At 57.4% G+C, this 13,677-nt stretch overlaps 2 protein-coding genes and 1 pseudogene across 2 annotated transcripts in view; 1 reads left to right on the top strand and 2 right to left on the bottom strand.

Annotated features, from left to right (window-relative positions):
- The window catches only part of LOC116957674 (uncharacterized), a 56,729-nt gene extending 51,811 nt beyond the window's left edge, over window positions 1-4,918 (bottom strand). The window contains exons 1-3 of the mRNA XM_076057241.1: window positions 4,788-4,918; window positions 3,230-3,350; window positions 1,166-1,406 (exon numbers count right to left, since the gene is read on the bottom strand). The gene's annotated coding sequence lies outside the window, so the exon portion shown is untranslated. The remainder of the gene's footprint in view (window positions 1-1,165; window positions 1,407-3,229; window positions 3,351-4,787) is intronic.
- Window positions 4,919-6,643: 1,725 nt separating this feature from the next.
- Window positions 6,644-13,677, bottom strand: part of LOC142907674 (mucin-6-like) — a 72,959-nt gene continuing 65,925 nt past the window's right edge. The window contains exons 9-13 of the mRNA XM_076057291.1: window positions 12,572-12,710; window positions 10,834-10,920; window positions 10,361-10,433; window positions 8,328-8,465; window positions 6,644-6,849 (exon numbers count right to left, since the gene is read on the bottom strand). Coding sequence (XP_075913406.1) covers window positions 6,644-6,849; window positions 8,328-8,465; window positions 10,361-10,433; window positions 10,834-10,920; window positions 12,572-12,710 — 643 coding nt within the window. The remainder of the gene's footprint in view (window positions 6,850-8,327; window positions 8,466-10,360; window positions 10,434-10,833; window positions 10,921-12,571; window positions 12,711-13,677) is intronic.
- LOC142907662 (uncharacterized) lies at window positions 7,060-8,226 on the top strand (annotated as a pseudogene).

The raw sequence follows: 13,677 nt of genomic DNA, 5'->3' as shown, positions 1-13,677 counted from the left end.
CTCCAACTGCCCAGTAGCGTCCTTCACGAGCCTCCTCCACAGAGGCCGATCTTGACACCGCTGGTACCAGTCATCGGCAAGTCCACTCAGCTCCACGTCCTCCTGTACCACATCACTCCATCTCTTCTCTAGCCCCTGCCGCGCCCATTTAGCCTCCTCTATCCGGCCGAACAAAAGCTGTTTAGGCATGGGGTGGCTGGGCATGCGGGCTACATGACCCAGCCATCGCAGCCTTGCCTGCCAGAGGAGCTCACCAATGGGACTTTGTCCAGATATTTCAAGGATTTGTGAGCTCCTCACACAATCCAGCCTGGTTAAACCCAGGATGGATCATAGGCAGGTCAGCCTAAATGTTCCTAACCGGCGAAGATGTTCCATTAGGGGGGGGGGGGGGTCCACGTTTCACAAGCGTAGGGAAGGGAGGGCATTACTGTGGCCAAGAAGACCCGAAGCTTCGTGCGGAGCGACAGACCAGGTAGCTTCCACACAGCGTTACACAACCGATGAAAAGATATTGCCGCTCGACTGATTCGGAGTGAGACCGCTGCTGTCAAACCGGAGCCGGTCATGAGCACACTGCCCAGGTATGGGAAACTCTCGACTCTCTCCACAACTGCCTCAAACTCAGCCTCGGAGTGAGCAGCAATTACCAGATCATCAGAATACATAACGTGGTTGACTATGTTATGCATGCCACACACCAAGACAGTCACCCATACACTCACGCACCCAACCGCTCACCCACTCATCCACCCACCCACTCATCCACCCACCCACTCATCCACCCACGCAAACACTCACCCACCCGCTCACTCGCCCACCCGCTCACTCGCCCACCCGCTCACTCGCCCACCCGCTCACTCGCCCACCCGCTCACTCGCCCACCCGCTCACTCGCCCACCCGCTCACTCGCCCACCCGCTCACTCGCCCACCCGCTCACTCGCCCACCCGCTCACTCGCCCACCCGCTCACTCGCCCACCCGCTCACTCGCCCACCCGCTCACCCGCCCACCCGCCCACCCGCTCACCCGATCACCCACCCACTCGCCCACCCACACACCCGCCCACCCACTCACCCGCCTTCCCACTCACCCGCCCACTCACTCACCCACCCACCCACCCACTCACTCACCCACCCACCCACTCACCCACCCACCCACTCACCACGCGCGCCCGTCAACGGTGTAGCTCTGCCCGTTGATCACGACGCGGTTGCCCACGTAGCAGGGGCACAGTTCGGGCGCCACGCACTGCGAGGAGGCGTCGAGCAGAGTGCCCGCGGCGCATTGGCAGCCCGAGGCCGGCTCCTGCCCCAGGCACAACGCGGGCTCGGCCACGCCTCGGCACGTGGCCTCGCAGGGGCTGGCCGAGTCAACAAACTCCTGGCCGGCGGGACACGTGGGCGCTGCGGACGAGACGGGGGTGGGGGTGGGGGACACGGAGTGAACGGAGTGAGAGTAGGAGGAGGCCGACGCGAAAAGGGTGGGCGGGGGTGGGCGGGGGTGGGCGTTTTGGGGGTGGGCGGGGGTGGGCGTTTTGGGGGGTGGGTGGGGGTTGGGCGTTTTGGGGGTGGGTGGGGGTGGGCGTTTTGGGGGGTGGGTGGGGGTGGGCGTTTTGGGGGTGGGTGGGGGTGGGCGTTTTGGGGGTGGGTGGGGGTTTGGGGGTGGGTGGGGGTGGGTGGGGGTTTGGGGGTGGGTGGGGGTGGGGGTTTGGGGGTGGGTGGAGGTTTGGGGGTGGGGGTTTGGGGGTGGGTGGGGGTTGGGGTTTTGGGGGTGGGTGGGGGTTTGGGGGTGGGTGGGGGTTTGGGGGTGGGTGGGGGTTTGGGGGTGGGTGGGGGTTTGGGGGTGGGTGAGGGTTTGGGGGTGGGTGGGGGTTTGGGGGTGGGTGGGGGTGTGGGGGTGGGTGGGGGTGGGGGTTTGGGGGTTTGGAGGTGGGTGGGGGTTTGGGGGTGGGTGGGGGTTTGGGGGTGGGTGGGGGTTTGGGGGTGGGTGGGGGTTTGGGGGTGGGTGGGGGTGTGGGGGTGGGTGGGGGTTTGGAGGTGGGTGGGGGTTTGGGGGTGGGTGGGGGTTTGGGGGTGGGTGGGGGTTTGGGGGTGGGTGGGGGTTTGGGGGTGGGTGGGGGTGGGCGTTTGGGGGTGGGTGGGGGTTTGGGGGTTTGGAGGTGGGTGGGGGTTTGGGGGTGGGTGGGGGTTTGGAGGTGGGTGGGGGTTTGGGGGTGGGTGGGGGTTTGGGGGTGGGTGGGGGTTTGGGGGTGGGTGGGGGTTTGGGGGTGGGTGGGGGTTTGGGGGTGGGTGGGGGTGTGGGGGTGGGTGGGGGTGGGGGTTTGGGGGTTTGGAGGTGGGTGGGGGTTTGGGGGTGGGTGGGGGTTTGGGGGTGGGTGGGGGTTTGGGGGTGGGTGGGGGTTTGGGGGTGGGTGGGGGTGTGGGGGTGGGTGGGGGTGGGGGTTTGGGGGTGGGTGGGGGTTTGGGGGTGGGTGGGGGTTTGGGGGTGGGTGGGGGGTTTGGGGGTGGGTGGGGGTTTGGAGGTGGGTGGGGGTTTGGGGGTGGGTGGGGGTGGGGGTTTGGGGGTGGGTGGGGGTTTGGGGGTGGGTGGGGGTTTGGGGGTGGGTGGGGGTGGGCGTTTGGGGGTGGGTGGGGGTTGGGGTTTGGGGGTGGGTGGGGGTTTGGGGGTGGGTGGGGGTTTGGGGGTTTGGAGGTGGGTGGGGGTTTGGGGGTGGGTGGGGGTTTGGGGGTGGGTGGGGGTGGGCGTTTGGGGGTGGGTGGGGGTTGGGGTTTTGGGGGTGGGTGGGGGTTTGGGGGTGGGTGGGGGTTTGGAGGTGGGTGGGGGTTTGGGGGTGGGTGGGGGTGGGTGGGGGTGTGGGGGTGGGTGGGGGTGGGGGTTTGGGGGTGGGTGGGGGTGGGGGTTTGGGGGTGGGTGGGTCCCATGATGGAGCTGCTCGCCCCGAGCTCTCAATGTCCTGATAGTGGCATTGGCTTTGTGCTGTTCGTCTTTTGGCCTTGTCCTCTGGTCTAGCGCTGGTAGTGAGACTAGACAAGGCAATGCATCATCATCATCATCATACACTACCAGAGCATGTTGTTTTGTTTGCATCTCCACCACAACTACTGCGTGCGTGTGGTCAATGCAGTGACGGGATTCCTTGCGAAAGGGTTTCCGTTTGGCGCTCGGACATCTTCCGACATTCCTGTTTCATTCCGGCCATTCCCGTAGCTCCGTCCTTAACTCTCACCGCAGATCTCGGGGTTCCAGTTGGCGACGAGCACCCCGCGCAGCGCGCAGGCGTGCGCGTACGCCGAGACTGACGCGCAGAAGCAGTCCTTCCCACAGTGGCACGTGTCGTGTTTGCAGTTCTGAGAAGGACAAACGCACGCACGCACCCGGTGAGACAGAGCCAATCGTGCCGACGGACGCACGGAGACGCGCAGAGACGCGTCGGGAGACATACGTACACAAACACACACACAGACACACACACATAGGTGGACACGGAGACAATGACATACAGACAGACACACGGACAGGCATACGCGGTGAGACACAGAGACGCGGAGACGATCGTGCACGCGCACAGACACACGGACGCGCAGAGATTCGCAGACGCATACGAAGACATACGTACAGAAACGCGCGGTGAGACAGAGACACAGAGACAAAGACATACATACAGACATACACAAACACACACACACACACACGTGGCGAGACAGAGACAATCGTGCAGCAGTACAGACGCACGGACGCATACAAAGACATGCATACAGACATATATACAGACGTACATACAGACATATATACAGACGTACATACAGACGTACATACAGACATACAGACAGACGTACATACAGACGTACATACAGACGTACATACATACAGACGCGCACAGACGAAACACAGACGCACAGACGCATACAAAGGCATGCATACAGACATACAGACAGACGTACGTACAGACATACATACAGACGTACATACAGACATACCTACAGACGTACATACATACAGACAGACGTACATACAGACATACATACAGACATACATACAGACGTACATACAGACGTACATACATACAGACGTACATACAGACATGCACATACCTACATACAGAAATACTGATGCATACAAAGACAAATATTCCCTGTAGTGACAACCTTCATAGGTGCTCGCTAACAGCACGACACACCAGGGGGTGGCCGCCTTTGTCTCCCAAGTGGCGATGTTTACACACCGCACCAGGTATTCAATTTGAGGCTGAGTCGACCTAGGCGAGGCCCGGGACCGGTTCAAATGACTCGCCACTGGGTGTTGGCCGCGAGCGGGAATCGAACCCGGGTCGCCAGGTTCATAGCGTGGTGCGCTACCCGCTACACTACCGCTCCCCACACATAGACGCACAGACACACACAGACACCAATGCATACAGATACACACAGACGACATACCATACTTGTGAACCCCTTATCAGTGTCTTACCTTATTACAGACCATTTCAGAGCTTATTGGTCACCCCGTGCCCCTTATGAATCTCAACGTTCATCATATACACTACACTATACACTACACTATACACTACACACTAATATACACTACACTATACACTACACTACTACATACCTGTCAACCCCTGATCAGTGCCCTACCTTATACATCTGAAAACACCACACACACACCACACGCACACACCACACACACACCACACACACACCACACACACACCACACACACACCACACACACCACACACACCACACACACACACACCACACACACACCACACACACTCCTCCTTACCTGATAGTACGGTAGGGGGTCCACCACGTGCTGGCACTTGAGGAAAACGGGTGGGCCAATCAGCTCGCAGTTCTTCGACAGATCCTCTGCGGGTGGGGGAGACACGCGGGGCGGTGGGGGAGGGGCAACGGGTCAGGAGGCGGGGCCACGGTGACGCCAATGAGCGAGGGGCGGTTCGAAGGTTCTTGACAGGCCCTAAGGGCACGTTGGCTCGGTTAGGGCCTTCGGTGATGACTGGTGTATAGTGTAGTGTATTATGTATAGGGTGGTGTATAGTGTATAGTGCAGTGTATAGGGTGGTGTATAGGGTGGTGTATAGTGTAGTGTATAGTGTAGCGTATAGTGTAGTGTATAGTGTAGTGTATAATACTATATAGTGTAGTGTATAGTGTAGTGTATAGGGTGGTGTATAGTATAGTGTATAGTGTAGCGTATAGTGTAGTGTATAGTGTAGTGTATAATACTATATAGTGTAGTGTATAGTGTAGTGTATAGTGCAGTGTATAGGGTGGTGTATAGTGTAGTGCATAGTGTGGTGTATAGTAGTGTATAGTGTAGTGTATAGTGTGGTGTATAGTGTAGTATATAGTGCAGTGTATAGTGTAGCGCATAGTGTAGTGTATAGTGTAATGTTTAGTGTAGTGCATAGTGTAGTGTATAGTAGTATATGCGATGTCGGGGGTAAGGATGGAGGTGGACAGTGGGTTAAGGCGCATGCGTAGGATTCCCGCCAAAGGGAGCGAGACAGTGGTGGAATACGAGGAGCAGGCAAGACAGTTATAGGAGGGGATCATCTGGGAATTTTGGTGGGGGAACGGATCGGGAGAGCGCCGTGGGCAAGTGTGGGCTTGGGGTGAAGAAAGGACAGCTCCACTTTTGCAAAAACCACTACCGCCGCCATTACTCCGCCTGTTTCTCACGCGTAGCGCCCAGTGCCGGATGAAGCTAGTGCGGGGGGCCTGTAGCATTTGCTGCAAAGGGGCCCTAAATTATATATATATAATAAAAAAAATCTAACTATTTTCTAACTTGCTATACAGCCAGAAGATACAACAAATCGCTAACCTTAAGCACCCAGTCGTTCATAAAAGTTGAAGGCCAGTATAGTACTGTAGCAATAGAGTAAGTGCAGAATCACTGAACCGGAAATTGGTAGCTTGAAAGATTTTAGCGCGGGGCCCTTGAAAGTGCGGGGCCCGTAGCATTTGCTACTTTTGCTACTGGGCTAATTCGGCCCTGGTGGGTTAGTGGGGAGTTGGGTGAGTGAGTAAGGCACCCGTGACTGACCCAGCCATCACAAATGATAGCAGGTCAACAGAGTGGCTTATCATCATCTTCATCGCGTGGAAATTCATGGCAGCGGACGAATGTTCTCAAACGCGTAGAGATGTTGATTGAAAATGTGGAGGGAAAAAAAAAAAAAACAAGAGGGCACGGATAAATATCCATGCGACCACGGAAAGAACGTGCAAACTCCAAATATACCGGCATCAGGGTCGGGATCGAACCCGCGACCTCCTGTATACCAGGGGAGGGAGTTAACATCTCGCCTGAGTTCATCTCACCGCGGTGGCTAGGAGATGTTAACTTCTTCGCCTGGTATACAGGAGGTCGTGGGTTCGATCCCGACCCTGGCGATGCCCGCCGCTGTATATTTGGAGTCTGCGTGTTCTCCGGGTTACCACCCCCCCCCCCCCCCACCGCCCCCCTTACATTTAATATCAACATCACCACTCTCTTAGAGTATTTGACCGCTGCTATAGTTGTCCACGTGACGACGACCATATCAGCGACTTCGCTGAGCTGCTATCGTTCGCGACAGCGGCCACCGTCGCGGCAAACGGAGCACGGCTGAGCTACGACCACCGATGTGGCGGTGACGGTGACGGTGACGGCGCTGAGCGGTCACCGTAGCGGCAGACGGAGCCGGCGTCGGCGGCGATGATGGCCCCCAGGGGTTTGCTGCTCCACGCCGCCACGAACTGCGGCGCCACGCTCTCCACGATGCCCTGCGGCGTGCGCAGGTCATCCGCCTTCTCCGCATTGTAGCTGCCGCACAGCCCTGCGAGTGGCACGGTGGAGGGTGGGGGGTGAGGGCGGTCACGCGCAGAGATTACGGTCGGAGGTCACACGGCTGGAGGCTACGGTCGGAGGTCGCGATCAGAAGTCACGTTTGCAGGTTACGATCAGAGTCACGATTGGTGGTCACGATCAGAGGTCATGGTCGGAGGTTAAAGTCGGAGGTTGTGGTCAGAGGTCACGGTTGGATGTTATGGTCGGAGGTCGCGATCAGAAGTCACGTTTGCAGGTTACGATCAGAGTCACGATTGGTGGTCACGATCAGAGGTCATGGTCGGAGGTTAAAGTCGGAGGTTGTGGTCAGAGGTCACACGGCTGGAGGCTATGGTCGGAGGTCGCGATCAGAAGTCACGTTTGCAGGTTACGATCAGAGTCACGATTGGTGGTCACGACCAGAGGTCATGGTCGGAGGTTAAAGTCGGAGGTTGTGGTCAGAGGTCACACGGCTGGAGGCTACGGTCGGAGGTCGCGATCAGAAGTCACGTTTGCAGGTTACGATCAGAGTCACGATTGGTGGTCACGATCAGAGGTCATGGTCGGAGGTTAAAGTCGGAGGTTGTGGTCAGAGGTCACACGGCTGGAGGCTACGGTCGGAGGTCGCGATCAGAAGTCACGTTTGCAGGTTACGATCAGAGTCACGATTGGTGGTCACGATCAGAGGTCATGGTCGGAGGTTAAAGTCGGAGGTTGTGGTCAGAGGTCACACGGCTGGATGCTATGGTCGGAGGTCGCGATCAGAAGTCACGTTTGCAGGTTACGATCAGAGTCACGATTGGTGGTCACGATCAGAGGTCATGGTCGGAGGTTAAAGTCGGAGGTTGTGGTCAGAGGTCACACGGCTGGAGGCTATGGTCGGAGGTCACGATCAGAAGTCACGTTTGCAGGTCACGATCAGAGTCACGATTGGTGGTCACGATCAGAGGTCATGGTCGGAGGTTAAAGTCGGAGGTTGTGGTCAGAGGTCACGGCTGGATGTTATGGTCGGAGGTCGCGATCAGAAGTCACGTTTGCAGGTTACGATCAGAGTCACGATTGGTGGTCACGATCAGAGGTCATGGTCGGAGGTTAAAGTCGGAGGTTGTGGTCAGAGGTCACACGGCTGGAGGCTACGGTCGGAGGTCACGATCAGAAGTCACGTTTGCAGGTTACGATCAGAGTCACGATTGGTGGTCACGATCAGAGGTCATGGTCGGAGGTTAAAGTCGGAGGTTGTGGTCAGAGGTCACACGGCTGGAGGCTACGGTCGGAGGTCACGATCAGAAGTCACGTTTGCAGGTTACGATCAGAGTCACGATTGGTGGTCACGATCAGAGGTCATGGTCGGAGGTTAAAGTCGGAGGTTGTGGTCAGAGGTCACGGTTGGATGTTATGGTCGGAGGTCACGGCCAGAGGTCACGATCAGAGGTCAGCGGGGGGAGGGGGGGGAGGGAACATGTTCGGTGGTGGGGGGGAATCGCTCACCTTGAGTCTGCCCCTGCATGGACGTGGGCACGGTGAGGTAGAGCTGCATGAGAGGTGCCAGCTGAACCTGCATCTTGAGGCCGACGGTGGTGAACACCTGCATGTAGGTGGTCGTCTGCGCGTAGATCTTCAGCACATCTGTGGGGGTGGATGGGTGGGTGGGGTGGGGTGGGGAGAACGTAAGAAGGACGCCCGGGAACGTGCCGGAGCTGTTGCCCTGAGCTCTCCACGGCTGCCCCTATCAGGCCGCGCACCATCTTGCCACCGCGGTGGCTAGGATGTGTTGAATGAGTTAAATGATGACGTCACCCTGCTGCTCTGTTTAAGACCGGGAGCAAGTGAGGGCTTTACCATTCTGGCGAATTGCCCGATGATGCTGGATGTTACTACCAGCGAAACGTCGTACTCAAATTTTAAATGATGTTGATTCACTCTTCAACACGCCAGTGGGCTAAAGTCGTGAACTAATTGCCCTTTGTAAACGTGACATATTTTTTTTACCGTTTGGCCGTGTCGGGTGGTGGAGGGTTACGACACATTTATAAATAACGCGCTCTAACCCAAAAACCTTTATTGTGAAAGGATGTGTTAACTACCTCGCCTGGTATGCAGGAGGTGATGACCTCGATTCCGACCCTGACGTTGCATGCTGTATATATGAAGTCTGCGTGTTTTCTCTTTATTTTTTCTCTCTCTCTCTCTTCCAGTGGTGGTCACGCGGATTTGTCACCGGGTCCCCCGGTTTTTCCCCTCCACATTTAGAAAAATGGTTTTTAGAGTATTAGGCTGCTCTTATGCATTTACATTGAGCTACGTGGCTCTGATTCAGAAGCGACCTCGCTATCACAACTGATAGCTCAGCGAATTGGCTTATCACGCGCCTGTCAACCCATACGGTTTGTCCGTATTTTTTGGACAGTTTTTAGGTCCATGCGGAGTACAGCCGTTTCAATGCGGGCAATTGTTTTTTTTTTGCCTATCCGTTTGTGTTTCTCCCTTGTGATGATGGGACTTTGCAGAATGGACGTTGAGATGGAAAAGGGGCACGGGGTATGGCTTGACGGGGTATGCGACTTTTACAAACAATTGAACTTGATGATGAAAATAATAATTGACATTTATTTGCCAGGCGCCTTCCACTAAATATTTATATGAAATCCGCAACGTGTGTCAGCAGCGACACTGCCTTCGCTCGGGACGCGTGCCAATGCAGCGGCGGGCGACCCGTCCCACCACCTCCGCCCCATTCGCCCGAGGCTACACAACAACATCGACGTCTCTGCGCCCGCCCGCCCGCCCGCCCGCATGCCAGCGCAACGCGTGCAAGATCGGGCAGGTCGCAGAGCCCGGTGCCGGGAGAGAAGGCAAGTCCCCGGCCACAAAGGGAGGGGAGGAGGGGAGGGGGGAAGGACATCTGAATTCTTGCCGGGCACCGAGGGTAACAAATCAAAAAAGTTGTCGCTCGGCGATGCCCGGCGGTGTTTGGCGAGGCGCGGAGTCGTCGCCGCCGTCGCGACTCATCGGGGAAGAGCGGCAGGGTGGGGGGGTGGTGGGGGGGTGGTGGGGGGGAGGGGCTGTCTCCCCACCCCCAGGGGGGTGGGGGGGTGGGTGGGGGGGGGCAGCTGTCCCTGCGTGGCACGGCCTGCGTGCGTTCGCGAGTCTGCGGGCAGCAGTGGGTGGGTGGGCTGATGATTGCTGCTGCTGCTGCTGTTGTGTTCGTTAGTTAGTTAGTTAAGCTAGTTAAGTGTGGTCGAGCCTAGGGGCGCCCCCAGTGGGACCTGTCTCTGCGTGGCACTGGGTGACCGGTGGCCCGCGAGCGAGCGCTAGGCTGCCAGGCAGCAGTGGCAGGGTGGGTGGGTGGGTGGCTGGGTCGCCCGGGGGTGACGATTGCCGCTGCCGTGCTAGTTCGCCAGCGAAGCGAGATCAGTTAACTTCATCGTGGTCCAGCCTAGGGGCACCCCCATGCTGGCAGCCGTCCCCTTCCGCGCCACGAGCGACCGAGCGGTCGGGCGAGCCGGTCGCCAGCGTCTCACCGGAGGTGTGGGGCAGTGCGAGTGCCGTGTCGTCCAGGTACACTTGCCCGTCGGAGCGGATCTCCAGCAGGCCCTGCCGGAGGGGGTGACGAGACGCGTTACGCTTTGGTTTTGTTTTCTCTCATCATCGCGGTGGCAAGGAGATGTTAACTCTCTCTCTCTCGCCTGGTGTGCAGTGGGAAGCCCAAACTCTACACGGCGTGCGAAGTGGCGGTTCAAGAGTTTAAGACGTAGTAGTAGCGGTAGTAGCCGCCGCAGTAGGGCTTTCGCGAGCAAATATCCGTAATTGCGCGATCTGACCCCCCCCCCCAAAAAAAACCCACCTACAACAACAACAACAACAAACGCCTCTTTAGTACGGGCAGGTCAAGAGGTCGCGGGCAGCGTGCAGCGCAGACGACGACAACAACATTGCCAATGTCCAGCGAGCGAAACGAGACGGGGGGGGGGAAGGGGGGGCTGGCGCCGGTTACCGAATTCATCTTGAGGAAGACGGCCTCCAGACGCGGTGAATCCGGCGCCTTGTCCGCAATGTCGATCTGCACCGACCAGCCGTTCGTCTGCGCAGGGATGGGGCGGAGAAGGTTGTGGGGGTGAGATGGGGCGAGACGGTGGTGTCGGAGGGGGAGGAAGGGGTTGGGGACGGGGCGGCAACGCCCGCCTGCGTTAGACTCGACCCCGGACCAACGCTGCCGGAGTGCGGCAGTCACTCGCTCGGCGTCGGTCCGTCGAGTCGGTCGCTCGCGCTCTGCTCCTCTTCCCGCTCGTTTTTCCGTCGGTTTGTTCGGTTCATTCCGTTCAACCGCCACCCCCCTCCCCCCCCCCCCGCGGTGCACAAAGCGGAATCGTTACTTTAGACCGGAGGAGGAAATCAGATGAGCTATGAAGCTCTCTTCTTTCCACAGGCGTCCAGTCTCTACGGGCCTCTACGTGTCTCTGTGTGTCTCTATGGGTCTCTGTGTGCCTCTGTGTATCTTCACGTGTCTCTGTGGGTCTCTACGTGTCTCTATGGGTCTCTACGTGTCTCTGTGTGTCTCTATGGGTCTCTGTGTGCCTCTGCGTATCTTCACGTGTCTCTGTGGGTCTCTAAATGTCTCTTTGTAGCTCTGTGGGTCTTTGTGCATCTGCATGGGTCTCTGTGTGTCCCTATGGGTCTCTATGTGTCTCTATGTGTCTCTATGGGTCTCTGTGTGCCTCTGTGTATCTTCACGTGTCTCTGTGGGTCTCTACGTGTCTCTATGGGTCTCTACGTGTCTCTCTGTGTCTCTATGGGTCTCTGTGTGCCACTGCGTATCTTCACGTGTCTCTGTGGGTCTCTAAATGTCTCTGTGTAGCTCTGTGGGTCTTTGTGTATCTGCATGGGTCTCTGTGTGTCCCTATGGGTCTCTATGTGTCTCTATGTGTCTCTATGGGTCTCTGTGTGCCTCTGTGTATCTTCACGTGTCTCTGTGGGTCTCTACGTGTCTCTATGGGTCTCTACGTGTCTCTGTGTGTCTCTATATGTCTCTGTGTGCCTCTGCGTATCTTCACGTGTCTCTGTGGGTCTCTAAATGTCTCTGTGTAGCTCTGTGGGTCTTTGTGTATCTGCATGGGTCTCTGTGTGTCTCTGTGCGTCTCTATGGGTCTCTATGTGTCTCTGTGTGTCTCTATATGTCTCTGTGTGCCTCTGCGTATTTTCACGTGTCTCTGTGTATCTTCACGTGTCTCTGTGGACCTCTACGCGTCTCTGTTATCTCTGTGGGTCTCTGTGTATCTTCACGTGTCCCTATGGGTCTCCACGCATCTCTGTGCATCTCTGTGGGCAGTCCATGTGTGTGTCTGCTCGGGTTCTCTGTGTGCCCCTGTGGATGCGGTCCGCACCGTGGGGAGCGATAGTGTAGCGGTTAGCGCTACGCTGCGCTATGAACCTGGCGACTCGGGTTCGATTCCCGCTCACGGCCAACACCAGTGACGATTATCTGAACCGGTCCCGGGCCTCCCCTAGGTCGACTCATCCTCAAATGAGTACCTGGCGCGGTGTGCAGTAAACATCGCCACTGGGGAGACAAAGGCGGTCGGGCGTGGTGCTGGCCACCCACCCCCTCGTGTACCGTTACCGGCCTTCATAGGTGCTGCTCGCTAACAGCACTTGCCCCTACAGTCTGTTGCAGGCTATATGGGGGATCTTTGTCTTTGTCTGTGTGCCCCTGTGGATGCGGATGCGGTCCGCACCGACAGGAGGATGAAGCTGCCCGCCCCGAAGAAGCCGTAGGCGTTGAAGTCGAACGTGGTCACGTGGGTGCTGCCCTCCAGCGAGCACATGGCGTCGGCGGCCGTCGAGGTGCAGCTCCAGACGCCGCTCGCGCAACCGCTGCTCACGGACAAACCGGACAACCAGCAGCGTCATCAGCATCGTCATCAACAGGGTCGTCATCAGCATCGTCATCAACAGGGTCGTCATCAGCATCGTCATCAACAGGGTCGTCATCAGCAGAGTCATCAACAGGGTCGTCATCAGCATCGTCATCAACAGGGTCGTCATCAGCATCGTCATCAACAGGGTCGTCATCAGCATCGTCATCAACAGGGTCGTCATCAGCATCGTCATCAACAGGGTCGTCATCAGCATCGTCATCAACAGGGTCGTCATCAGCAGAGTCATCAACAGGGTCGTCATCAGCATCGTCATCAACAGGGTCGTCATCAGCAGAGTCATCAACAGGGTCGTCATCAGCATCGTCATCAACAGGGTCGTCATCAGCATCGTCATCAACAGGGTCGTCATCAGCAGAGTCATCAACAGGGTCGTCATCAGCATCGTCATCAACAGGGTCGTCATCAGCATCATCAATTGGGTCGCCATCGGCAGAGTCATCGTCATCAACAGGGTCGTCATCAGCAGAGTCATCAACAGCGTCATCAGCATCGTCATCAACAGGGTCGTCATCAGCATCATCATCAACAGGGTCGTCATCAGCAGAGTCATCAACAGGGTCGTCATCAGCAGAGTCATCAACAGGGTCGCCATCGGCAGAGTCATCGTCATCAACAGGGTCGTCATCAGCAGAGTCATCAACAGCGTCATCAGCATCGTCATCAACAGGGTCGTCATCAGCAGAGTCATCAACAGGGTCGTCATCAGCATCGTCATCAACAGGGTCGTCATCAGCAGAGTCATCAACAGGGTCGCCATCGGCAGAGTCATCGTCATCAACAGGGTCGTCATCAGCAGAGTCATCAACAGCGTCATCAGCATCGTCATCAACAGGGTCGTCATCGGCAGAGTCATCGTCATCAACAGGGTCGTCATCATCATCATCAACAGGGTCGTCATCAGC

This window comes from Petromyzon marinus, chromosome 80, assembly GCF_048934315.1.
Source record: "Petromyzon marinus isolate PM22_M1 ecotype Great Lakes invasive population chromosome 80, UKy_Petmar_22M1.pri1.0, whole genome shotgun sequence".
Classification (NCBI taxonomy): domain Eukaryota; kingdom Metazoa; phylum Chordata; class Hyperoartia; order Petromyzontiformes; family Petromyzontidae; genus Petromyzon; species Petromyzon marinus.
Note: the sequence above shows the minus strand (reverse complement) of the source record. Positions and strands in the feature narration are given on the sequence as shown.